Source organism: Bactrocera dorsalis, chromosome 3, assembly GCF_023373825.1.
Source record: "Bactrocera dorsalis isolate Fly_Bdor chromosome 3, ASM2337382v1, whole genome shotgun sequence".
Taxonomy (NCBI): Eukaryota; Metazoa; Arthropoda; class Insecta; order Diptera; family Tephritidae; genus Bactrocera; species Bactrocera dorsalis.
The window spans coordinates 38,840,277-38,868,062 of NC_064305.1; the positions used below are offsets into that span (position 1 = coordinate 38,840,277).

Below are 27,786 nucleotides of genomic sequence, written 5' to 3' on the forward strand. Positions count from 1 at the left end.
ACCTTGCACCATTATGGTCATTGCAGTTGTGGCTATTCTAGATGTGCGATTTTCATCGCCGTAATCTTCAAGACCTATCACCCTATCAAATTTCCTATCATACTGCAAATGACATTTCAGTGACATTTCATCACAAGAAACTGATATGAACTTTTGTTCGAAAGAAAATCCCTTACTCCTAATTTGTAAAGACTTTATGCTGCTTTGGGTGCAACCTGGGAAACGAGGCCAATCTGCGACAAAATTATGTAAGGTATTTTCTGAGGGAAAACTAAGTTGGTGCTTTAGGTAGCGATAAGCGATTGGCGATAAAAAAAATACACCCAAAGCTAAAGTTTTAAAAAAACTATCATATCGCCGACCGTGATTTTGGCGACTACTATTTAAAAAACTACTCATAATACAAGCACCTAACTGAGGAGGAACTTTGCTGCAAACTATCTCAAGAGGATCTGACTCTTCCCTAAAAGAACTACTTCTTAACATGTCCCTACATCTTTCTAATTCAGTTGCCATTTGGACCAACTGAGCTTTTAAACTCCTATTCTCCTGTTCTTTTTCGTCTAATTTTATTTTTAAAATTCTATTTTCTTCTCTCAATTTTTTTTTTCTATCTGTCCCTGCTGTCAGACCCCTACCTGTTTGCGCGGCCTTTTCACTACTCTTTAGTAGTTCCTCCTCAAGAAGTGGCAGAGGCTCTAAAATATTTTCCCGGTCTTCCCTTTCTAAAAGTGGAAGCAGCTGCCTCGATGCACCGGTTGCATTTGAGGCAGTTCCTTCCATTTGGGGAAAAAAATCTTCAACGCCTATTTCAATTATATTTTCAGAATTTGGGGCGTTAAATATTGGCTCATCAATTAAATTTATGTCCGGAACGGCTCTCGGACGCAATTTTTTCGCGTTACGCATTTCATTCGAAAAATGCCGCTCGCACGCAAAAATGTGTTTAGGTGTTTTTTCGCTTAGATCTTCAAAAACACCTAAACGTTTGAGCCAACATTTACGCCTATTAAAAGAAACAAAATAAAATACAAAAAGGTAAAAATTTAATTATGAAATATGTATAATAATAATAATAATAGTGCAAAAAGTGTATATTTAATGAATATTTAAAGTACGACTTTTTTATAACTGTCATAAATATTCAATTATTTACTTTAAAATAATTTATTTAATTAAATAACGGCAATGGCAATAAATTGACAGTTACGCTCTGAACAAGTAGAGCGCGACAGACTGCAAGCGACATTTGTCAAATATTAAAATACACAGGTTCTTAAGGACACAGTTATTGAGGCAGCTGCACGACTACATAACTGTGTCCGTAAGAACGTGTGTATTTTAATATTTGACAGATGTTGCTTGCAGTCTGTCGCGCTCTACTTGTTCAGCACATCACATTTAAAAAGACACGGGAATTCAATTTCATTATCCAAAATTACTCATTGCACAATTGAAACACTGATTTTATCAAAATTTTTCACAAACACTTTTTGCACTATTTAATGTTTTTCACTCACCGTTCGAGATCCGTTCCACTGTTTGGAAAGCTAAATATTCTGCCTCCATCGCTGCAGCCAGCAACACATTTCTTCCAACTGCTGGTTGTTTTCGGCATTTTATCTGTAAAATAAAATAAAAAAGTATTAAATAAATGCAAATTTACTTAATAAAAATTAAAATATACTCACATCTTTCAATCTGCGTGCTGTTTCGCCTTCGGTATTCTTCGAACTAATGGCCGTTACAAATGGAGACAAACAAATGAAAAATGTCTCCATTCGAACAATAATTTGGCGGGATTTCAATCTGGCCATCGCTCGTTTCCAATTGCTAAACGTCAAAACCTACTGAACTCGATTAGCTGTCAAAGTTCAGTAGGTTTTGACGTTTAGCAATTGCTCTCTCACTTCCAGTGAGAGAGGAGTTGGACATCTCTTTATCTCTGATGTTTACTTTGAGATTTGATCGGTTCGATTGTGAGGATTACATGGCAATATTTTCCGCTTTTCACAATGAAAATGCCATGTTATCTTACGATTGTGGTATTCCGAAAAACTGTCAAGCGGATACAAGAAAAAAACTTACGTGCAGTGAGTAATGGGAAATTTTATTACATTTGATACACTGACAAAGGTTTAACAAACCCAAAAATATTTAATAACTATATTTAACTATATATAACTTTTGACTTAACACAGGATAAGCAAGCCTGTCCAACAATTAAAATAAGTTTTTTAAATAAAAATGTGTAAAAAGTGCATTATAATAACTCGATTAAGATATGGTAAACATAAAAAACTCTTAATCTTGTTTCACTTGCATTTCAAATAAATATTTAGATATAAACCTTGCACTACAACTCGATTTATTCTTAATTTGATCATAATAAGATCATACAAAAAACAACTCGCAACTATTTTTAAAATAGAAAAAGTAACATTAAATTTTGTGCACTTAGAACTGCACAATGTAAGTTTCCTTAAATATTTTAAATAAAAACTTTAAGCTTAATAGATTTTCAATAAAATATTTAAATGTGTAATAACCAAATGTTCAAGTGCCAAGAAATTGGCTCATCTCACACTAGTTTAGCTTTCTTAGCACTTAATTTCTCAACCCAAGAAGAAGAAGATATAAAATTTCTACAAATATGTACATACATATATACATATACAGAATCAACTACCTAGTATGTTTACTTGATAGCCATATGAAACAGCTCAAACCGAAAAAGAAGTGTACTGTACAAATGTTTTGCATACAAAGTATTTATTGTATTTAAAACGTGAGCCCATCCATATGTTCGATAATTTAGCTTACCGAATGAGCATATGCGCAATTCTGTACAAATGTAAAGGTTTGTGAAAATGCTTTTGTACACAATTATTTATCTCTACACTTCCTTCTCTTTTTTGTTCTCCTATCAAACTACTCCACTTGTGCGTTTATTTTTATTTATTTACTTATGTACATATGAATATACATTTGGTGCATATGCAGATACCGTGCTCCACTTTTGAACGCTAGATGCATATGCTGTATAATTTATAGCGGCTTAATTTTTACTCACACCTGTTTTAAAAAGCATTTTTTTATGTAGATTTGATTATGTTATATTCTAGTGATTTAAATTATACTTATACCGTGACAACGTTTCTTATTACAGTATTTTTTTATTTGCTTCTGATTTTATATTCCAAATGAATTAAATATTACTTAACAATATTTAAAATTTTATTCTAAATCTCGATTGAAACAACTCACGCCTACGTCGCAAATGAGTTCAAAGAAAATATTCAAGAACGTCATATAACATACCACTAAATGAACGTTAATTACAATACATAAATAATAGTAATGATTTTCAATGTCAAAACTCTCAAACGTGTCAATTGCACAAATTTTTGTATTCTCACGATTGGGTTACTGCTTCGCACTCAAACGTCAACGATTGTTAATGCCATCGGTAGTTAATGCTACCTACCAAATTTCTTTTTACAATTGCAACCACTTCAACAATAGACAACCACAATTGGTGAAAAGTTACACTCTATAGCACAATGAACTGAGGCATGACTCATACACTTTTACTCTTTTGGGTGGTGGAAAAATTAAAAGAAACAAGTAAGGAAGGGGTAAGTTCGGGTGCAGCCGAGCACTTTATACTCTTACAACTCGCAAGAATCAAAGTCAGGGAAATACTTTAAAATGTAGAACCAATCATATAAAGTAAGGTCAGCCGTATGTTCAAAACTCTTGATATTAGGTATATGGAGGCCAATTCAAATTTTCGCTCAAATTTATCTATTTTAGGCACAAAAATACACTGTTATGAGAACAACACGCTAGCTCATTTTATTGAGATGACTCACATATTGGCCGATATATGCGGTACAAGGTCACCTGGAAGTTCATTATCTTTATATTGGGTATAGGGGGGCTAAGGGAAGTATTAATCCAATTCAACACTTGACACACATACCATTGCTAGAGAAGTACCATCCCTAAATTTTAATTAGATATCTCAGACATTGACCAATATATTCAATCAAAAGTCAAACTATAGATACTGGGGTCCAAATATTCGGTACATAGGGGCTTGAACAGTTTTTGTTTGATTTGAATAATTTTTGGTCTTAAGATGGCATACTTTAAGGAAATCATTACTGTAAAATTTTATTCCGTTATATTAAAAACATCTTGATTTGTGTACTAAAAAGTGAAAGAATCAAGTGGAATTTAAAATTGTGCTACAAGTGGAAGTATACGTGGTTATTGTCCGATTTCGCTCATTTCACAACGTTTATAACGATAAGATTATGAAAAGAATGCCACGTACCAAATTTTGTCGAAATCGGTCAGTAGGGTATGATAAGATTCATATCTTTCACCAAAAAGTGGGCGGTGCCCCGCTCATCGTCCAATTTTTACACCGGCTCCACTAGAGCCTTGTCATACCATCCTGCCGACAAATTTTCACATTTCTGGCGCATTTAGTTTTTGATTTATGTATCTATTAGTAGTTTTGAACATTACCGTTATATGAGAAGTGAGCAGATTAATGGCAATTTGTGGGCTTGGCAATGGTCCGATTACGCCAATCTACAAACTCGAACTTTTTTTGTACTAAGAAACCCGTGTACCAAGTTTCAATAATATCTCAATTTTTACTCAAGCTATAGCTTGCACGGACGGACAGACAGACAGTCAATCGGATTTCAACTTTTCTCGTCACCCTGATCATTTATATATATGTATGTACAGTAGAATCCCGATTATCCGAACATCGATTATCCGAATATCCGATTATCCGGACTCATTCGTCTCGGCTCTAGTTGTCAATCGGATCCCATTCAGTTGTTACAACTGAAACGCATCAGGGGCTTGGCCGCGATGAAACGATGTGATTCTTTACGTCAAAGACCAATAACAAGTTATTTCCAACCAAAATTTTAAATTATATAGGCATTATATAATACATTATTTATCGTTATAGCTCGGTTTTTATATATCGTACATATTATCTAAACTACACTTGTAAAACTTATTACATAATAAAACTTTATTATATGTAATTTAAATATTGTTTGATTTGCTTTGAAATCGATTATCCGGATTTTCGATTATACGGAATACCCTTGGTTTTATTTGATCCGGATAATCGGGATTCTACTGTATATACTATAACCGCTTATCTATCTCGCTTAGTTTTAGGTGGTTCGTACAACCGTTAGGTGAACAAAACTATAATAATCTGTAGGAACTGGTTGCAAGAGTATAAAAATGTAGAATTAAATAGTAATAATCACTGTTATGTTATGCTAATTTATATAGCAACAAATGTTTTGGTTAGCAAAAATTTAAGGTAAATATAAATTGTGGAAGCTTATGGAAAATTTCAATGCCAAATTGTATTTCTTCTTCATCATTGTTTATAAAAGTATTTACATACATGCACATATGTATACCCAAACATGGCTGGACTGGCCAAAAATTTGTTTTCCCCGAAAATTAATTATCTTTTACTTTCTATTGTACTTCTTATACTCACGCCACACCTTGGAACAGACAGTATAATGGTGTTATCTAGTCCCCGTTAGGATGGTGAGGATTATCTAAGTTGTCATCTAGCGGCAGGCCCAGGAAACGTGCTGTTTCAACGGGGTCGGACCAAAGGGAAAAGTGTGTTGGACGAGTGGGATTGGCGGAGCCAGTGTCATGCGGAGATTCATTGCACGTAGGACATTTGTTGGATATGTCGGGGTCTATTCTGAACAAGTGGGAGTTTAGCTTGCTACATATCCGGAACGAAGCTGCGCAAGGAACACTTACGATTCTCGCGGCAACACGAGCTCTTCGTCTGGCTTAGGTAGGTCTGAAGCTTCTTCATCTGCGTTCCACTGCATCCAGGCGACCATATTGGTACGGCGTAGTTGAGGACCAGTATAATAGTTTTGTTCACCTACTGTCCTTTTGTAATAATCGAGCCTGTCCAGAAACTGTCGGGAATTTATAAATAAAACGAAATATTTTCAATCGTCATCCAGATTTCTTTTATCGCCTTCAAAGCGATGCGCATGTGCCAAGGCTTCTTCAAATCGTAAAAACAATTTTTATAGGCACTTTCCGGGATAGCCTTCGGCTCTCGCGTCTAATTATTTTGATGTCTTCAATTGAGATGAAGCGTGTTCCCCGAGGTGGATATTTCAGTGTGGAAAAAGGTAAAAGTCACAGGGGGCAGTATCAGGTGAATATGATATTTGTTGAGTGTTTGGCCAAAATTTAGCACAAATACGTTGATTTAAATTTTAAAATTCGACAAACATTACTGAGGTCGACTGACATAAACAGCTGCTGTAAACACACTGGTTGACAGATCGCGCTAGTTTTTGGCATCATAATTTAAGGACAGTTGTACCAACCTAGAAAATAATTGTACATATCTATCTTCCATATAAACGGGAGATAGGAGAAGGAAATGAAGAATTCCCGATACTTTATTGACAGTGTGCATACATATACATATGTACATAAAATTAAATCTTATTCTTCTTCTATACTGGCGTAGAAACCGCTTACGCGGATATAGCCGCTTAACACCGACGTCCAGTGTTAAGCGGCTATATCCGCGTAAGCGGTTTCTACGCCAGTATAGAAGAAGAAAAGATTTAATTTTATGTACATATGTATATGTATACACACTGTCAATAAAGTATCGGGAATTCTTCATTTCCTTCTTAACACCGACGTCCAGTCTGGGCCTACCGTTAGATGACCTCGACGACAACACAGATGACCCTTACCACCCTAACGGGGATTAGCATATCCGTTAAAACAACAACAACAACCGACGTCCAGTCGTTTCTTCTTTTCGTAAGGTGGCGCCAATTGGAGGTTCCAAGCGAAACCAGGTCTTTCACCTGGTCCTTCCAAAGCACAAATGACGATAAATCTTTCGGAGTCCTTCTCTCTCGAAAACTCGCAACGTCGACTCATCAGATGTTGTCATCGTCCATGCCTTTGCACCATATGGCAGGACGGGAATAATAAGTGACTATAGAGTTTTGTGTTTGTTCGTCGAGAGAGGATTTTACTTCTCAATTGAATACTTAGTCCGAAGTAGCACGTGTTGGCAAAAGATATTCTACGTTGGATTTCGAGGCTGACATTGTTGTTGGTGTTGGTGCTGCTTCCAAGATAGACGAATTGTCTATAACTTATGACTGTCAACAGTAACGTGGGTGCCTAGTCGCGAGTGTTTGTTTGATGACAGGAAGTATTTCGACTTGCCCTCGTTCACCTCCAGACCCATTCGCTTCGCAGCCTTATTCATTCTGGAGAAAACAGCATACGCAGTAGCTGTACTCTCTTATAGAAGATTGTACTTTCTCGGTTTAGTTCTGCAGTTCTCCAGAAGTATGTTAAAAAAGTCACACGAAAGAGAGTCCTCTTATCTGAAACCTCGTTTGATATCAAGCGGCTCGGAGAGGTCCTTCCCGATCCTGACGGAGCTTTTGGTGTTGCTCAACGTCAGGTCGGGTTCCGTCTTTTAATTGGCTGAACCATGTCAATGTCGTCGTATATCTCATACATCATTCCATATATATACCAGTTATTTAAAAAAACTACTAAAAGTGTGATAAAGACACATCAAATTTAACACCCGAGATCATAGAAATCTTTTTCTGGAAATAAATTGAGTGTTGTTAAAAATGGATAAAATGTGATCAATGGCCTCATATAGGAAAACTCTCGGTGGGATTCATACAGAATATTGATTATGTCGGTTAGTCTGTGACTCATAATTATAAAATTATTTGGCAAGCCAATATTTTGTCTTTGATACAATAACATTTTTGGTTACACTCGGACGTAGCTTCCTTACTTGATTTTCTATTAAAAATGCGATTAACATTCCAACACACAACAATATGTGTCAATAATGATTGCTATTAAAACTGCGCGTGTTCCATATGAATCACGCCTTTTATAGTTAACCAATTATTGAATTTATAACTCTTATTTCCTCAAATACGCAGGTGCTTGCAATGTATAAAAAGCAAATTGTATATTGCTGAGGTTTGGTATACAACTATCACAAGAATATTCAATGAATGTACAAACTTCACTTTATAGAATGCTGATAACATGATTCTTGTATCCATTTTATTTGACTTACTTTTACGTATGAGCACATATAAAGGTTGTAACCCTCTATATTTTTTAATCAGGAGGACCTTCCTCCTTCCAACGTTACATTCAAATCGCGGCGGCAAAGAAATCGGAATTGTGCCAAAGGTTTATCCGGTACATATGCAAATATAATGTGAGCGTCAAAAATAAGTACTTAAACAGCAGTTCTATCAATAACAACAAGTTGTATTACAGAATTAAAGGCTTATATTATAAGAGTTTAACTTAGTATAAATAATAAACAAAAACTGAACACAGCCAAAAATAATTCCCTTAAAGTAAAAATACTCTAGTTTTTTCGCGTAAAAAAAAGTAAACAGTTCATAAAAGTTAAAATATATGTACATTAACTTAATTGGACTTCAGGACCTCAGTTAATCTTCTAGGCATAGATTCTTACAACATTTGTTGTAAATTCTTTGGAGATTTTGCTCCATTCTTCAATCAAAGCCTTATTTAGGTTGTCCTTACTTGAAATGCCCTTCTGCCTGATTTTTCGGTCAAGACGCTCCCACAGATGCTCGATAGGATTAATGTCTGGGGTCTGTGGAAAGTTATCCAGAGTTTTGGTGATCGATATAACGGCCACTCATTAATAATTTTTGTCCTGTTGAAAGATCCAGTTTCCTGATAGTCCTAATTTTTCAATGCTTTGAACATCGTTATTTTTTAAAATGTTGAAATAATCCAATTTGTTAATCGTGGACTCAATAAAAACCAAATTGACAACACCAGATGCTGTCATTCAACCCCGGACCATAACCGATCCTCAACCGTAGGTTGATAACACACTTATCATTAAAGTCTTTATTTTTGGATCGCCAAATTTTGGGAGATTTTTTCGATTCAAATATTTCGAATTCGCTTTTGTCCCTATAAAAAATGTTTTCCCAGAAGTTTTCAGCCTGATTTGTATACTTTTTTGAAAATTCCATGTTCATCTAATGATTCGCCTTTGATGTAGCGGTATTTGGCGTAGTACTCGTCCATGCCAACCGATTTTTTTGCAATAGTCGGGCTGGTCGTGACAAATTTTCGACAGTCTGATGTTTACCATGTTTATAAATATTTTTTTTTTATTGTGTAATAGTGTCTTTCCAACTATTTCTCTGATTACCTTTTGTATGCAAGTCTAATATGATTTTTAAACCGTTTCAGTGATTGTTCGCTTACCCATTACAAATTTGATATTTTAGCGACTTACTCTCAAAAAAAAAAAAAAATAATGACAAAAAAATATGTTTTACTACACTCACTCTTTTAAATAGTAACGGTTTCCAAATGATATTTGGCGCTTCCCCGAAATAGGTATTAAAAACAAATAAGGGCTGTTGCCACTGTTTACTTTTTTTTCACTCGAAAAAAACAAGAGTATTTTTATTTTAAGTGAATTATTTTTGGCTGTGTTTAGTTGTCTTTATTATTAATACTAAGTTAAACTCTTATAATATAAGCCTTGAATTCTATAATAAAAATTTTAATTATTATATTAAAAACTGCGTTGTAGTAAACACTTTAATATTGATAGAATTGCTGTTTACTTATTTTTGACGCTCAGTAAGATCATACTTTAATGAGTACTACTAGTTGGAGAGATATTTAATACTATGTACCAGATTTATAGTATAGTTCGCATACGATGTATAGGTAATTCATATTCATTGCCAGCGCCCACACATAATACTTTGCCCAGATAAGTTACCGACAAGATGCTGTACTTTGCTACTTCCCAAAACCATGAATGAAATATGTAAATTTGTATTATAGTATGTAAATTTCAAGACCCAAATTCGAGCTCAGTTCTGCTTTTATAGTTGTACTTGAAATCGCAACACGTCACGTTCGCGCATCCGCTAATTGATAAAAATGCTAATCACAAAAATTACAGTCCAAAAGTAGCATGAACAGTTGACGATTCGCAGCGGGTGTTTGAATAACTAGTGTTTTAAAGATGATTGTATACATTATTTACATACATACTTATATTGTATGGATAATTTATAGAGCAAAAAACGTAGCCGGAAGAGTTACTGATTGGTAATGCTGCAGCAATTCATCATTCCTTCCGTTATGAGTAATTTTCTCATAAATTTAAACACCAACTAATCTAACTATCCATACAGCATCATAAGATATGGTAGCTTTTCTCCATTATAAATTGAAATATATAAAATTGTATATGACACCGTATGCAGTTTATAAATTGTACAAGTTTGCAAATCACATTTATGAAAAACCACACAAACCATATTTAATTTGGTAGACAAAACGTCGCAACTACCCTTGAGACGTAAATTATTATAACAGTAAAATGCAAACATAGAAGTTTAAAGCATCAGGCTGTAGTTTTTTATCCACACGATTTAAATGGTTATTGCCACTTTTAGAGTTGCTCTATTATTGCCGCGACTGCCAATTGTATCTCAGCACTACCGCCAACACTCAACCCAAGCAAACATGTCTCCTTCTGCACCTTTGACTTCGATACTAGTTTGTTCAATAGTTTCATTAATTGTTTTTTATTCAACTCTTCTATTTCTATTCTTTTTTAGTTCTGTATGCTGCTCTTCAATAGCTGCCTCAACTAGTGAGCCAGTCAGTCAACAATTTAATAAGCAATAGACGAGCGAACACGCTCTCATACGAGTTATCCCTCGAGTAGAGCGTGTGGGTCCCGCCTTAAAGCAATCCACTCCAATTCACCTGTGGTCCCACTTATGACGAGTTTTTTTTTTTTGGTTTGTCACTTCACATCGCCTTGTCCCCCCCGTTCAATATGCACAAAAGTAACACCAACACCACAAACATTGTCAACTAGTCGTAGCTGTCGTCAATAGTATCGTTGTAGCTACGGTGTTGACGTTATTTCTTCTTTTCTTATTTTATGTTTCTTCTTTTATGCATACATTAAGTATGCTTGTTGTTGTTGTTGCCCCACACTACACTACGCTTGATTGTTTTTAGTTTTCATGTTTGCCAGTAGCGTACTCCAGCAAAACCTGTTTGAATTACAACAAAAAAATATATACAAAACTCGCACCCATACATACACAAATAAAAACCAACACGACGCTAGCGGGCACACACACATATGTACGTTTTATTGCAGCGTCCAGTATAAGCAGCTCGAAGAACATAGGAAAATGGGTAATGAGTCCCAATTTCCTGCACTTTCAACTGGTTTTGCTACTTTATTTTCCACTAATAGGCACAGTTACAATTGATATATTGTTTACTCAAAGCTTTAATTGCACTTAGAACTCACCAAAAATTAGAGAAAACTTTAAAATATTAATTAATTTAAAACAACAAACAAACAAAACACAAATCTTTAGCACAATTTAATTCATTTGAGTGCGTCGGTGGCCATAGCTGAAATCACTCTCTATGTCTTCTGTATCTATACATAAAGTGGATGAATTTGCCCAGACACCAGAGTGGGCATATATATTTCACAGGGTTGCATATGCTGTTAAATATATTTAGCTATTATAACAATTGGAATCTTTTATGATCTCAATAAATCATTATTATTTAATAAGTATTTTTTACATGACTAGATTTGTTAAATATTACAGTTTTATAAATTTATAGTTTTATATCTTTTATTTATTTTTTAATTATAATTCCGTTTGCTAAACTTTCAATTAATTCGCCACAACTGTGAACTGTTCTCCAAAAGTTGTTAATTCACTGTTGTAGCACCACAGCGGCTCTCAACTTATAATTTAAAAATCGATAAATTATTAATTTTGACATTTCGGATAAGTAGAACTTGCACTGATAAGAAAAATTTCAACCCTCTTGGTATCGTCCAGCCGTGCTGTGGAATTTAAAATTAAAAATTCGTGTAGTACTTAAAATATTCTGCAATTTCGAATATGCTAAATTAAAAATAATATATTGCAACCAAAGTACAAAGATTTGTTAATTGTGCGGACTCTTTTGTGGAAAAAGTCAAATCTATAAGTATGGCTAAGTAAGTGATTGTGTATATTATGTGTTATTAATAACGACGGTTCCATAGTGATGGAGACCTGCCATACACACCTTGATAAAAATGATTTGTTGATTGGAAATATAATAAACCAATATTAATAGAAAAATGGTTGTTCAAACAAATGCGCTTGCATATAAAAGGGTTTTATATGTTTTTTTTTTTGTGGAAAAATATCTATTCTATTCACCCTTGCCCTACATCTTCTTTTCACCATTTCCTTTTTATAATGCAAATGCTCGCAATATAGTTGTGTTTACTTTTTTAAGTGCATCCATACTGACAGCTGCAATAACAATATTCATATAAAAAAATCATAGTGGGCTTCTAGTATAATTGATATGCCTAGCCCCTCCTCTCACTTCATTCACAATAACAATAACAACATAAACGGGCAAGAATGTTATTCATTCAACTTTACTTCATGTCTTCTCATATTTCAATCGGCTAATTGCTATTTGTTTACCCTCCCCCACCCCACGATAATGGGAACACGCCTTATTATTTCCCATGACTCTTGAAATACTCTCAATCAACTATAGACTCTCTGTCTGCGAGGAGGAATACGTTTAGTAAATGGTAATTTAATTGGTTTGTACTGTGTTACTGATTATATTCTTAGAATGAGTTTGGAGACAAACATAATTGTATTTCAACCATCGTGATACTAGCTGCTTTGGTACGAGAGGTAACTGCGGGAAAAATAGAAGGGACAGTGTTATCAGTTTCACTTTGGTGACGTGCTGTAGTGTGTAAATAGCAAATAGCTTTATCACTACCAAGTTGATAAACGCTCATTTAGTCGCGATTGTGCCAATAAGCCAATACTACAAATCTGACAAAGCTACTAAAGTCTATTAAATTCTGTTGTTCTTAATGTCAATATAAAATTGTAGGCTTTCGAACACAAAAATATAAAAATGTTCAGTGGTTTCCGTAAGCCTTTACGTTTGCGTTGGCCTAAACTGGAGCGGGCCAAGAAAAGAAACAAAGAGGAGAGGTACTCTTGTCGGTTTAAAAGTCGATGACTAAAAGCAGTTATTTCTTTAAACATCTAAAGAAATTAAACTATATATTTTGATATATTTACAGGGAGACAATGATTGTCTTCGTCTATGACACAGAATGTCTCAAGGACGAAGCAGATGATCCGGTGAAAGCAGTTCTCTACTTTCACCCAAGTTGGGTATCAGACACACAGAAAGTGGCGCTTTGTGGGCAACTAATGGGTACATCGTACTTCCTAAAAGACTGTTTCTGCAAACCGAAAATTATGGCTTTGCAAAACGGTAAATTTGTGTTAAAGGAATTTGGTAGATTTACCTTGGTTAGTGTATTTTTCAACAAGTTGAAATTTATTTGCCTTAATAAATAAATTTATGGATCTCTAGGTTGTCGGCACAGACCGCAACATCTCAGATTACTTACTCGAAAAACGTGCTGATTTGCTTGCCTCTCTTGTGAAATTCTTCCATCGTGATTTGCAAAGTCTCTTCGATCAGTTTCCACAACAAGTGCAATATAAGAATCTCTCCGAAAAGCTATATCACATTTTCGAAACATATCTGCCGATTTTGCAACGTAACGGACATATTTTCCAAAACGTACCCAAGCTGCGTATGCCGAAGGTTTGTAATTTTGAAATAACATGTATAATTTAATTAATTAACCACTCCCATTTGCTTACAGACGGCTAGCAATATATTTTTGGATGCCATACAAACATTACAGTGCTGTCAGCAGACCACGGGCATATTGGGCGGCGCCGTACTTTACCATAACAAGTGTGTAGTGTTATATTCACATTGGAGATTTTATGGTTAAACACATCAATCTTATTAATTTCTAGAGTGGTTGCGTCTCAATTGGGCGATACCATAACTAAGCAGCTTGTTTTAACTGATCCGTTGCACATACGAACTACCGCCGAACAGATATACATAACTGATTTTCACATACCCAACGGCGTACAAATGCTAGTGGTTTATGTGGATGTGCCACAATATAACCGATTAGCAGCAGATGCGCAGCGCGCTCAAACTTTACAGACCACACAACTGTCACAGGGTCTGTTTCCGTTTCAGTATGCAAAGCGTAAACTGAAACGCGATAAATCGTTAATTTTCACCCACATACCAGAGGAGAACAGCACAGCCGGTGGTGTGGCAGGTGAACTTGCGGAGGAGGAGAAGGAGGTGGGGCAAACACTCACTGCAGTACGTTCAAAATCAATGCTGATACGCCCCACACACTTGCCTTTGCGTGTTCGCAACGGTATGGGCAGTTCGAAAGAGCTGCCTGAATCAGGCATTGCTTCGATAAATTTCGATGAGACTGATTCGTATCCGGAATTTATTGGGCGTACTAGTGTTTGTTCCACACCAATGACTGAGAATAAAGTTCTGCAAGTAGGGAACATTATGTCCATCTGTGCTAATCCAGAGGTGAGTATAAAAGTGGTTTGAAAATGAAAATTATTCAAATATAACTATATATAACTATTATTTGGCAGGATGAGAGCAACTCGAATAAGCAGAAAATACAAGGTGCCAACCGACGGAATTCGGTAAAATTTGACTTTGAGAAATTCTTTCAAAATTTTATTGCTAATCCCAATAAGCAAATGGAGCGGCGCAACTCTTTCACCGACTTGCAAGATTCACTCAAAAAGATCTCGAAGAAATTATCACTCAAACAATTTTCGCATAGCTTTAAGACTGACGTCAATCGCAATGGCAGCATTAGCGGCATTGAGGCCATGGAATCTCCGGATTTTATCGAGAATGACGATGATGTTGAAGCGGAGCAAAATTCCGACAACTCTGATGAGAATAATCGCACATCCCGCACCATAACCGATCCCACCTATCCCGTTTTCAATGAGAATGGTCAACCAATTTCGCGTAGCCTCTTTCAAGAGTTCATAGAAAAATACTATCGCTTGTGGGCGGATAATGGCAGCGGTAGTGGCAGTGCCAAAAAGGAGGTAGAAATCGCACAACTCATTGAAGAATTCACGGAGTTCGATAAAGAGCTTAAAAAACTAGACGAATCGCTGTGCCGTCAGGATCTCGGCGATAATTGCAATAGCACACAACTCAAAACCGATCGTAACTTGAATACTGAACCAGCCACCGTGATGACAAAAGCGAAAACACCAATTGATAAGAAATTACTTAGCCTGCCACTGAAGCCACTCGCCGATGTAACAGCCAACAATGAGCGTGAACCACCATTTGTTATAGCGAATCGTAAGCAAACTGGTGGTGTGCCACTCACACCGCTGATGGCCAAACTCTCTGTGTTGGCGTTGAATGAGGAGCACAGCGGCAGCGGCGCTTGGGATGTCAACGCTGTGGAAATACAAACGCCACTAAATACGTCTAAAGTATTCTCGCGTCGCAACTCCTTGATATGTGACGACGCTGTAGATGCCTTAGCGACATTTTCTACAAACACACAGTCCACAAGGAATGGTTTGAAGCGACTGGAGTTGTACATGTGTGGGCAGCAAAATATGACCCTGCTGCTGTTAATGGAGGAGGGAACGGCGTGCCAGCAGCCCGTTGTGCAGAAAATGGTAAGTTGATGCATTTTGAAAATGTTTTAGAAATTAATGTGTATGTTTTATTGTAAAAAAATGATTAAATATATAATCTAGCATTTGTTTTTATGTATCTAATTCATTAAATTATTACTTAATTATGTTTTTTCAGTTCGATGTTTGTGTTGCTAAATTTCCGCATATGGAATCGCATTTAAATCAAACACTCAATGTCAATGTGGAAGGCGATAAGCGTGACGGCGCCTACAGTTTCATGAGCATCGATGCGAAATGGGATACGTTGGAGCGTAATGGACCATGGAATCCGATGGAATTGAATATACTCGAATGTATGCATCAAGATTTGCAGCCGAACGATGAGATCTCTGACTTGATTTTGAGGTAAATAACGTCCGATGCTTTTGAATATTCGATTTCGATAGTTTTGCAATAATTAATATCTTTAAATCGCCAAAACTTTGCTGAGTATGCACTGATATGGTCACTTTTACTAATATCGGCCAGAATAACCGTTATTTGTGTATATTTAGCTGATTATAGTTGAGTAGTGGACGAGGTTGCTACTCACTACTGTTCAAAGTTATTGTTTTATTTAGGATACAAATATTAACAATTATTATTATTTTAAACTTTTAATATCTAATAAACAACAAAAATAAATTTACTGGACCCTCTTAGCTAAGATTTGAGAAAATAAGTTTCGTGATTTGAAAGAGCCTGGGTCTGCTGACACAACCCACGCATCTTACGAAAGAGCCTTTATATAAACATAATTAACCAAAATATGTATGTATGTATACCTGTTTTTTCAGATCACACGATGCAGTCTACTATGGCTACAAGTCTGGTCGTTCTGAATTCTTTTACAAAGAAGCCGCACATTCCACCAACGGCATACCGCCACCCTCCGATCCTATGGGCAAAGTAGCGATGCGCGCCAAAACGCATCTGGAACGTGATCATTCATACATTTTATTTTAAACTCGATAAACGTATTTCCGAAAGTAAGGTAGCAAAGTATTGTTTGAAGGAATGTATTATGCTTATTTTTATAGTAGTGATATTTAGAAAACTAGACTAGATTTACTATTAATACTATTATTTATTACTATTTAATAGCAGTAGCCGCAGCAACAACAAAAATATGTTTCACTTAAACTCATTAGTGCGCCACTAGCCCAGCGCCGGCAATTCTAAGTAAATACAAAATATTTTATCTATTTTTGTCTATAGTACTCAAAACTTAAAAATTAAATGTTAGACACGAAGTAAAAAAATCTTAAGAGTGTAGCTGTTGCTTTTTGTGAACACGACTAAAACATATTCAATATTGTTATTTAAAAGGCGCATGCAAGACAGGCAATTTACACTAGGGATGTTTTCTGTCGCTTCAACAACAACAATAGTATATTAATTATGAAAAAAGTATTTTATAATAGAAGTAAAAGAATATAAAGGTTTTTTGAGATATGAACATTTTTCCTTTATAAAAAATTTAAGTTCGCAGCGCAAAAAGTTATGCTACATTTTTTTGTAAAGAACAGAGAATAGAAGAGATTTGTTGATTTTTATTAACATTTTATTATTTACCTATTAAAGTTTTATGTCAATTTATACCAAATTTTTTTTACAATCGAACATTTATTAATTTTGGTAATTTTGTTTGCTTAACACCTTTTAAAAATAATATCTTAGCATTTGAACTACTAAAACTACGCGATGGCGCCTAACAGTATACTCTTTTTATTAAAACACTCTTCATCCTTTCGTGCTCATAATATCCCAATGTAACAAAAGCGACGGCTGTGCAGTCGCTTTCAGACAAATGTAACACATTTTTTTGGTAAACATTTTTTTAGTATATATTTATATGTTTATGGAATATCTACACTTAAGTCCAATTTACACAGTTTAAAATTTTGTTAACTATAGACTAAGATTTTTAGAAATTTTTTTACTCCTTTACGCTAATAGCCTCCATATATATGTACATAGAATATGTAAATGTAAAAATACTGCACCATTTTTTTGTGCAATACCTCTACATATTCTTGCTGTAATTATTTTATTATAACTCTATTAAGGGCAGTAGGGAGAGAGATGAGAGAAACGAGTGCAGTTTTTAGCTTGAAATTTGTACCTTGAAATTGTCCATAAATGCTTTTTGCAAAAAGGGAAGACTTGCAACATATATTGTTAGAATCTCATAATACTACCGTGATCAAATTGAAAGGTGGGTTTTGTCCATTTCATTTCCTTCAAAGTAATCCCCTCCCGCTGAAATACACTTACGCCAACGAATGTTCCAGTCATCATAGCACTTGGAAAAATCCTCCGTCGTGATGACCATCACGCCTTCTTCGAATCAGCTTTAAATCCTCAATTATGTAAAAACGGTGTCCTCGGAGTGGTCATGTGAATTATGCTGAAGTTACACGAAGGTAATTCAGGCGAATGCGGTGATTGCGGCACGATATTAGTTGAAAATGTGACGACATGATCCCAAATAACCTATGCAGTATGAGATGGTGCATTATCCCACATCTTTGTTCAATAAATTCAGACATAGTAAAGATCGAAGAATTCACGCGTATATCAAATACTAATGAATATTTTGACGTGAAATTTAGCAAAAAAAAATTAACCGATTCGTATAACACACGAAGTAGAAATTAAAAAGTCACCTTTCGATTTGACCACAGTAGTATGATTTTAAGAGGTTCTTACTGTAAACACATAAGTACATACACATACAAAAATATATATTTTATAAATAAGAAATCACGTTCCAGAAAATTTAAGGTGCCAATTACACATTCCATTCCATTTCATTAAATTAAAATTAAATAGTAATTGCATAAGTTTTATTGAATATGGAGCCCAGTGGCGTATACCATAGATATAGTAATGCATGCACTTATACTTATCTGGGGTTCAGCACCTTGCGGAAGATTTCTTTTGTAATGGCTGCGCTGAAATTTTAAACAAAAGAAAATAAGAAGTGCTGCGGGCACTTCTTCATATTTTTGTTATTTATCCTTTATCAAAAAATATTGACAAAAATAATATAATAGTCTTTGCCAACAGCTTATGTAATGGATTTATTTTTATTACTATCCTCATTAAAGCTCATTGCTTGTCCGAACGCCGCCCGCAACGCCGTTCAATAAGTTGTAAGGACATAATTATTAACAAGAAGAGAAAACGAAAGGAAAATAAAAAGCGTGAACTGAAAGATTTGACTATAATATGTAGTTATGATTAGTGTTGATGTAAGACTTATAAAAAGTCAGTTTGGGGCTTTCTGTGAGATAGGTGTTACTTTTCAGTAAACAAAAATAGAAAAGAAATCTGAAACAATTATTTTAGCGTCAATTTTGTATTACAACATATTACTTTTACCTCAGCGTTTTGATTGTCAAATATGACAAATCGCCAATATATATACATATGTATTTTTTGAAATCCACGACAGCTAATGTTATACCTATAGTTTCCGGATGCGTTTAGAAGTGTACAAAATTCTGTTTGATATAATTGAAATAATTTCTCCGATGGGACTGTATTTTTAAGATATTGATCTTTGTTTTATTAACATTAATGTGGTGAAAATGTGAAACGCTTTAGTTTCGAGCTAAAACCGCTTAAAGAAAATGTTTGTTTCTTCTTTATAATTAAATTGAATTTTATTACATTAATGGCAGTATTTTTCTTTTAAATAATCCCAATTCTCTAAAACAAGTTTGTTATGTTGTTATATATGTGAGTTTTTATATACTTATATATAGTTAATCAGACGAAAAACTTATGAAATACATAAAAAAAAATAAATAGTAAAAGTTCTTAGCAGCCAGCAAAAGCAGCATACCCAATATTGAAGTGTAGTTTTTTTTCGCTATAATTTTCTATACTTAAATGCTTTAACACTTATGTGTCTATTGAAGCATACCAATTGTTAACATTATTACATACATACGTATCTATCGTTAATTATATAATTTCAAATAAACTTATTTATGTAAATTTTGGCTTTTTGCTTACGTATAAGTAACAAAACAATTTTATTCACATTCATTCGATGCATATGTATGTGTGTTTGTAGATTTGTGTGATTTTTAAACAAATATAATAATCCAACATTGACATAATGATATTTAATATTAATGATATTTGATAAATAAAGCTAAAACACAACCTTATGGATTATACAACAGTATTTCACGAAGATTGGCATAGAAATAAAAAGATTAATTAATGTTAATAATTTAAAACAAATTATATAACAAAGTGAAGTGAAAAACGGTAATATCGTAAATATAATAAATAATAAGAAAAATCGGCGTAACCCTTACATGAGCGTGATCTGACAATTGCAATGCTATATATTTTATGTCACCTCTATATGACTGAAGGACATTTATTTGGGACTTTTTCGTCAGTATAACAAAAAAAGTCTTAGCATTGCTTCATAAAGCTGATTTTCGATATAATTTTAGAGAACACTGAGACTCGTAACTTGCCAATTATCAAGCAATAGACCTGACGCCGATGAACTAAATTGAGTGAAGAATCAAAATTTTGTTGGAAGACTTTTTTGCCGCTACAACAACAGTATTATGTGTTTACTTCAATTATTTTTACATAAAAAGTATGTTAATATCGTTATAATTAATTATAATAACGTTATTTCGTACACTGTTTGTGTTGCTACAGAATATTATAGTTTCTTCACATACATCTACTTAACTGATCAGGATGACCAGGCGAGTTTGATTCTGTTCGTCCATGTAAGCGGCAACTTAAATAAAAATTGAGATATAGTGATGAAACTTGATAGACGTACAAATCGTCACTAAAAGAAGGTTGGTGTTGTAGATGGGCAGAATCGGATTATTGTCACGCACACAAAATGCCGTTAATCCAAAACCTGTGAAATTTAATTTGGTACAGACAATTGTAGTAGTGATGGCATCGGTGCGTATTCCTTCGCCTCTTATTATGTTTAATGTACATATGTATCTCACAACCATACTAGCTATATTGACAAAACTTGCTGTGAAGGAAATTTGCAGACACCGTACAGTGTGAAAGTGACTGAAAACGGAAGGAAACCGCGCATAAATACATAAATACGTCGGAAACATAAACATTTAATTAAGATAGTGCTTGGTTGCCTCGAAGAATAGGATGTAAAAATTGGATAACGGGGTTGGCACTTTTCAGCTGACTTTAAGCGGTTTATGTTGATCAATATGTTTACGTGATTTTTCAAAGATATGAAATGGATATTGTTTTTTAAATAATAGCGCTGAATATAATGAAGTTGGTTGACTTTTTCTCCAATTGTCAAATATATTCATTTTATCCACTTTTACTTTACAAATATGAGATGAAATGGAAAGAAAAATGTTTAAAACACGATCATTCGATGTCATTTCCGGCAGTCCCTTAGAAAAAAAAAATGCCTCCGCGTTGACAACAGAACTTCTTACAGAATCATCAAAAGTAAAAAGAACACAAATCAAGAACCAATTAATGTATCAGTATTTTCACGCATATTGTTCTTAAAGTATTTCACTTTACGCCCAAACATTTGCTAAATCGGACCATAAATCTTCAAGCCCTACGTACCGAATACCTGAACACCAGTGCGTATGGTTGACTTTTTGTCGAAGATATCGGTCAATCTATGAGATGTAGGCCGCTTTCTTAAACGCAAAATGCAAAACAAACATGCGAAGTATAAAATTCTTTAATACATGACAGCCCTATTTCATGCGCATGAGCTGTCAAAAATTGCATGGATTTTATTTTGCATGCATTGTATTTGAAATATTTAAAATGGAAGGTTCACCGATGAAGCAAGTAATTTATATTAAAATATATTTTATTTATTAAATTTTAATAGTTATTTATTTATCATTTCATTTTATTAATTATTTATAATATTATTAGGACAATGCACGGGGCCATTTATAAACGTCAACAGAATGCATTGCATATTTTGGCAAATCAGAGTTATAATTGATAATTGCTTTGCATGGCATGGGCATATGATTTAAAAATGATTTTCATATTGCATTTACAAAAGTACCCCAAAATTTGAGAAATTTTCTTCGATTGTATAATAGTATAGCCTAATGTCAAAAATAGGTCGAATCGGAACAATACACCCATTAATTCACATGTACGTAGTATACAGATTTTCCAAGATCCCATTGACTTTATACCACATATTTTAATGAAATTCAGAGGGCATGTTTTTCTCTCAAGAGTGTATCTTTGTGTCTAAAATGGATAAAATCGAGCGAAAACTTGCCTTAGCCCTAATATAACTGATATTCAGGAGCCTCATACATATATCCGGCTGTCTTTACTCCATATATATTTACACATTTATAAAATCACTTGAAAATAAGTTCTCAAGTATAAGTGAGCAATGTCATAAATTAATACAAACAGCCCTTTCGTTTCTCTACCCCCAATATATTCTATATATTAATTTTTCACAGTTTAAGTTGGTCACAATATGTGATATTTTAATAAAATTATAGGGAGTCTCTCTTAAAGGTTATTAATTATGTTATTGGTTTGGCGCTGAATAAAAACGAATTGGTCTAAATCTCCTATCCCTAATGTTGATTTTGTTTCATAATACATATTTATGAAATTTATATAAAATTGATTTATTTTTAACATTTTCGTGTTTGAGTTGTTACAAAAAATAAAAGAATGACAATCGTTTAATATCTATAATGATCCAAAACAAGAGTTCTTTTTAGTTTTGTGACCTGCTAACTATCAGGTGCCAAATTTTAGACTAACGCTAGAGACTGTTTAGTGAATAGTAAGTAGTCAAAAATTGAGACTTTACCTCAAATTGTCTCAAATAGTGACTAGAGACTGCTTACAGAATCGCGCTTTTAGTCTCTTCGGTTGAGTTTATATACCATAAATCTCATGTGGAGATTATAATAAAACTAAGGGAGTATTGCCAATACCTGCAAACGTCTTTGATAAGCTGCAAAACTATAGAATATTTGGTTAGACCTGAACTTAGCTTCTTTAATATGCGATAAAGTTTTTCCGCCATCTGAAGGTATTAAGCCCGCTTTGATCGCTGCAAGTTGCAAGGGTATCAAATGTTATGATAGACCCCAAATTAGCCCTTAGTTACTTGTTAATTTAAAAATTATTTTTCAATTACTAAGCTCTTAGTACCTTTTATAATAAGGAAATAATCCTTGCTTAAAATATTTTAAATTTTTATTCTAAACTTGCATTGCTACCATTTAATCTTCCAAAGGCATTCTAGTATTAGTACATCACATATAATATATTTAATATTAATCACATACGGGTTTCATGTTCACATTTTAATAGTTATATTTACTTTTTTTATCTTATTTAATCTATTTAATAAACTAAATTAATCACAAATTAGAGTTTTTTTAACATAATAGAGGAATTGTATGTTCCCTCGGCAAAATTTATGGCAACTTCATTACAATCCATGGCACGCGCCCAAAATTTTTATAGTAATAGTAGTCATAAGCTAATTTACTCAGAATTAGAAGTATAAGAAAGGCCAAAACTGCATTGAGCATATCGAGCGGATATATTTTCGGCTCCTCTTCCGGTTTGCAGACATCTTCACGTGTAAGCGAGAGCACATTGGCGCGACGCACCGGACTGCTGTTTTTATAGGTGCACGTGATATTTATGGCATCACGCGTTATTTCATTGTATTTCATGAGTATCTCACGAAAACGCATTGTAAATATGCAAGTGCATTGCCAAGGATTGCCGCTGAGAAGAAGGAGATTCGCGTCGAGATTGTCGTCCAGTGCGTTATCGAGTGCATAGACAGGTAACTGTGGGAAAAAGGGGAGTAATATTAAACGCTTAAGTAAGTAATTTTTATTTTAAATTATTCTTATTATTTTAGGTTTCTATTTATAACCAATTATATTATAATATTAACTTTACCTTTTGCAATCGATTACCGCGCAAGCTGAGCAAGCGAAAGTGCTCAAACCAATAGCCACCTTCTAACACATCAATCGTCTCAATGTGGTTATTGTCCAAATGGATGTCCACTACATGACGATAATATGGGTTGTTACGTAAAGGTAATATATCTGTGATCTGTAAGTATTTAAACACAACGATTTTTCTATAGAAATTGTATTTCCTCTGATTATAATAAATTTCCTATGCTCTGTACGTCTTATAATCTTTATATGTTTGTCCGCGATGGACTCCTAAACTACTGAACCGATTTTAGTAAAATTTAGCACACTGTGTCCAGTTCAAACCAACTTGGAAGATAGGATAGTTAAAACAATTTTAAATAAAGAATATAGTGAAAGCTCTACTAAATGGACGCCCTATTAAGCGGTTATCTCCATTAAGCATATACATTGTTGATGGTTATTAAGTACAATGTATTAACTGGACAGAAAGACTGGTAACCAGACATTGAGAAAGCAGCCTTAAATTCGTTATTTTTTCCAATGAAATTTATTTCTAAGAACATATTCAAAATTAAATCTCAAATACAATCCATTGGATTCTTATACCGACAAAAATGTTTTCGCCTTTATTCGTAAATCACTTTATTGAATAGTTTATTATATGAATAATAGTAAAAAATGTATACCACAACCACGCGTGGCCGGATCCGTAGGTATTTTGCAAATTTTAGTGTCAGTCCTAATGCCACTTTTCATTGCAATTTTATAACTTAAGGGAACATTCTACTCTAGAATTTTGAAAAATTCGATTTTTTTTTTTCATATTTAAAGTTTAGACCCTTAAGAACATATCTTCCAAAGGATTTTTAAAAATTAAAATTATTTTAAGAGCTACAGTTACTTTAGTGACGCAGCACCTAGCCCGGTAGGTAGTAGAATCACCTTTTTAAACGCGTTTCTCTCGAAACTACTTTTTCCACACGGTACCGGCATTATCTCAAGTTCTATACAACCGATTTACTTGAAATTTTGTGTTGTCTTTATATAATCCTTTATCTTTATATAATCCTTAATCCTTTGTTTTTAATATTTAAAAAAAATTCAGGTATTTCAAAAAAAGCGTAAAAAATTATTTTTATTTTCAGGCAGTCGCCATTTTTCAAAAAAAAAAAAATTTCGTGTTCCCTGAGGTAAGAACTATAACAGCATCCTTACTGATTAAGAATTTCTTTTCAGACCACCAGGAGAGTCAGGATCAATGGTACCAGGATGGGCCATTTTTTTTACACCTGTCTCTCCCCCTTTTAATTATTTTATTTTTAATATTTTTTTGTAAAATTTTTTTTCTGTATTCTTAAGATATCAATAAAAACACCGTAAAAAATGGATAGTAAAAATATTTTTGTTTTTTTCATCGCCAGTGCGATGACTGTTTGTTAGATGACAGGAGATATTTCGTCTTGCCCTGGTTCACTACCAGACCAATTTGCTTTGCTCCTTTGTCTAACCGGGAGAAAGTAGAACTAACGGCACGGTTATTGAGGGCAATGACATCGATGTCATCCGCATACGTCAGCAGTTGTACACTCTTATAGAAGGTAGAACCTTCTCTTTTGTTGGTGGGCTTTAAGCTTTCACACAATACGCTCAATAGAACCTTATATGCGATGTTGAGGAGACTTATCCCACGGTAGTTGGCACAGATCGTGGGGTCTCTCGGCATGCTTGAATAGCTCGGCCGGCAATCTATCGGCCTCCGCCGCTTTATTGTTCTTCAGACGGTTAATTGCTATTCGAACTTCTTCATAGTCGGAAAATGGAACCTCTGCTCGATCGTCATCGATTGAAGAATCGGGTTTGCCTTCTCCTGGCGTTATACTTTCATTGCCACTCAGCAGGCTGGAGAATCTGTCACTACATCCCCTCTGGCGTTTCTACAAGAGTTTGCTTCGGTTTTGAAATCTTCTGTTAGTCGCCTTATCTTTTCGTAGAATTTTCGAGCATTACTCCTCTCTTTTTTTGTCTGCAAATGCGTCTAGCTTCCTTCTTCAACTCTCGGTATCTATTTACTGCACAAAGGCGGGTGCGTATCTTGACTGCAACAAGATAGTGGTCCGTGTCGATGTTAGGACCTCGGAGCGTACGCACGTTTAGAACACTGAAGACGTGTCTTCCATCTATCACAACATGATCGATCTGGTTGATGACTTCTGGACCTCGACTCAGCTCAACATACTGATCATTTATATGTATACTATATATACTTTATAGGGTCTCCGACGCTTCCTTCTAGGTGCTACAAACTTCGTGACAAACTTAATATACCCTGTTCAGGGTATAAAAAAACCGCAAATGAATGCGCACAAGCTAATGCATCGTAGCGTGAACATAATGCACGAAATAGATTTGTTGACTCTGTACCTGTACTGAATCTTGCATAGCGATCACGAATAGCATTAATGAATGAGATTGACAGCATTAAAAACTCCGCCTGAACCACTGTATTCATTAATTTTTAGGACATCTCAAACGTCGAAGCTTTTTTTGAGTCATGTTCAAAAATACAATTCTATATTTCAATTTGGTGCTATTATACTCTTGCAATCTATTGCTGTTGGCAGTGAAAATATTCAATTAAAATAATAATTTATTTGTTTTGGATACTCTTTTAGTTTATTCACTCACCTCATTATCATTGAGATACACTGTTGTTGTGTTTGCTGGTATATAACTCGGCATTGTTCGAAATTGCAAATTACTACAATTGATTGTGTAGAGTGGTATGTGCGTCTTCGGAATGATGTGATGCATTGTGCAGGTACAATTTTGTAAATCATCGTGCGTTTGGCATTCCTTGCGCAACATCTGTGAGAAGAGATAAATGAAGCGATAGTCTACAGTTATACATAATTTAAGAATATAAAACAAAATATTTGGAAAAAAAATTAAATACTTTTCGAATCACCTACGGCGTTTAAAAAAGATCTTTCAGTGGCTTCGGTCCTCTCTGTTTTTTTGAAATAAGAAAACTACACTAGAAGATATTGTTCGTAATGACTTACGGCCGTAAAAAATTAAAAATTGATTAAATTCGATTTTTGAAAGAAATGGGTAGGTTTATTGTATGGAGAACTATAAACAGAAAATGTAGACAACACTTGAGTAGTGCTATTGACGGTTACACTTTAAAAGACTGTACAAATATGTATTTGAAATTAAAAAAATACTTGAAATATTAATTTGAAACCTTAGTAGGTTATGTTTAAGGACATATACTTATTGATATACTACTATGAGCAAAGAGTGAGTAAGCCTTTGTTAACTTAATTAACTCCTTATCGAAGAACCTTATCTTCTTTCGAAAATGTAAACAAAAACATTTTTTTTAAAGCAATGAATCTAATTTTATCTGAAAATCGACTTCCCAAATGAAATGCGTCCATTATTTCCATTATATAGAAAATATTTAAAAGAAAATGGCTTTTATTACGAAATACTATATGACAATGTTTTCTTTTAATAAATAATAAGCGATGTGAGTTCTCGAATGGCAAAAACATCAGTTTTATCATCTGTCTAACGGCGGTGCGAACGGCTAGATTAGTGAAGAGATTAAATATAATCTAATCACTTAAAATTTTTTGTGGGAACATAGTATAACAAAGTCTACCCAAAAACTCTCTGTGCGACTTTGATTTAGCACCATCTTCTTGTCAGCATTGGAAATATATTTCATTATCACAGCTGATTTACCGAGCGATTCTGTACTATGACATAATCAAAAGTCTCTAAATTTCAGATTTTAACCGAGCGATTCTGTACTGTGATACAGTCACAAGTCTCTAAATTTGAGATTTTAAGTTAGAGACAATTTTTGTGACTTGAGACGATTTTGCTATTCTGTAAGTGACAGTCACAAAATCTATTACATTTCATTATATAGAGATGTATTAACACTTGAATGCAAGTAAATATGTCGATAACAAACATAAAATTTTCTATAACATAGTCAAAAAAACATAATCTATATATGTACATGTACATATGTATAA

The 27,786-nt window shown here is 34.2% G+C and overlaps 3 protein-coding genes across 9 annotated transcripts in view; 1 reads left to right on the forward strand and 2 right to left on the reverse strand.

Annotated features, from left to right (window-relative positions):
• Window positions 1-11,615, reverse strand: part of LOC105233008 (semaphorin-1A) — a 21,113-nt gene extending 9,498 nt beyond the window's left edge. The window contains exon 1 of one of the 3 annotated variants that reach the window (XM_011214931.4): window positions 11,462-11,615. The gene's annotated coding sequence lies outside the window, so the exon portion shown is untranslated. Of the gene's footprint in view, window positions 1-10,442; window positions 10,837-11,246; window positions 11,439-11,461 lie in introns of those variants that run through there. The other 2 variants (XM_029553295.2, XM_011214932.4) reach the window with 2 other exon arrangements.
• A 330-nt stretch (window positions 11,616-11,945) lies between these two features.
• Window positions 11,946-19,456, forward strand: LOC105233007 (uncharacterized). 3 transcript variants are annotated; one of them, XM_011214930.4, is made up of 8 exons: window positions 11,946-12,175; window positions 13,286-13,520; window positions 13,585-13,821; window positions 13,883-13,977; window positions 14,043-14,637; window positions 14,706-15,773; window positions 15,910-16,139; window positions 16,571-19,456. In XM_011214930.4, the coding sequence occupies exons 1-8, from the start codon at window positions 12,168-12,170 to the stop codon at window positions 16,737-16,739; spliced, it is 2,637 nt and encodes an 878-aa protein (XP_011213232.2). In that variant the 5' UTR covers window positions 11,946-12,167; the 3' UTR covers window positions 16,740-19,456. The 3 variants fall into 3 exon arrangements, with proteins under 3 accessions (XP_011213232.2, XP_049308040.1, XP_011213231.2); XM_049452083.1 differs by lacking the exon at window positions 11,946-12,175 and adding an exon at window positions 12,753-12,772; XM_011214929.4 differs by lacking the exon at window positions 11,946-12,175 and adding an exon at window positions 12,867-13,193.
• A 3,550-nt stretch (window positions 19,457-23,006) lies between these two features.
• LOC105233006 (protein singed wings 2) overlaps window positions 23,007-27,786 on the reverse strand; it is a 67,338-nt gene continuing 62,558 nt past the window's right edge. For all 3 annotated transcript variants that reach the window (XM_049452107.1, XM_049452106.1, XM_049452108.1), the window contains 3 exons: window positions 26,420-26,599; window positions 23,748-23,906; window positions 23,007-23,632 (listed from right to left, as the gene is read on the reverse strand). In XM_049452107.1, coding sequence (XP_049308064.1) covers window positions 23,249-23,632; window positions 23,748-23,906; window positions 26,420-26,599 — 723 coding nt within the window. In that variant the 3' untranslated portion in view covers window positions 23,007-23,248. The remainder of the gene's footprint in view (window positions 23,633-23,747; window positions 23,907-26,419; window positions 26,600-27,786) is intronic.

Bases quoted from the DNA above. Each gene is read 5' to 3' on its own strand.
- LOC105233007 (XM_011214929.4), top strand. From the start codon at position 13,114: ATGTTCAGTGGTTTCCGTAAGCCTTTACGTTTGCGTTGGCCTAAACTG. The intron at 13,521-13,584 runs GTTAGTGTATTT...ATGGATCTCTAG, and splicing joins AATTTGGTAGATTTACCTTG to GTTGTCGGCACAGACCGCAA. The intron at 13,822-13,882 runs GTTTGTAATTTT...ATTTGCTTACAG, and splicing joins CCAAGCTGCGTATGCCGAAG to ACGGCTAGCAATATATTTTT.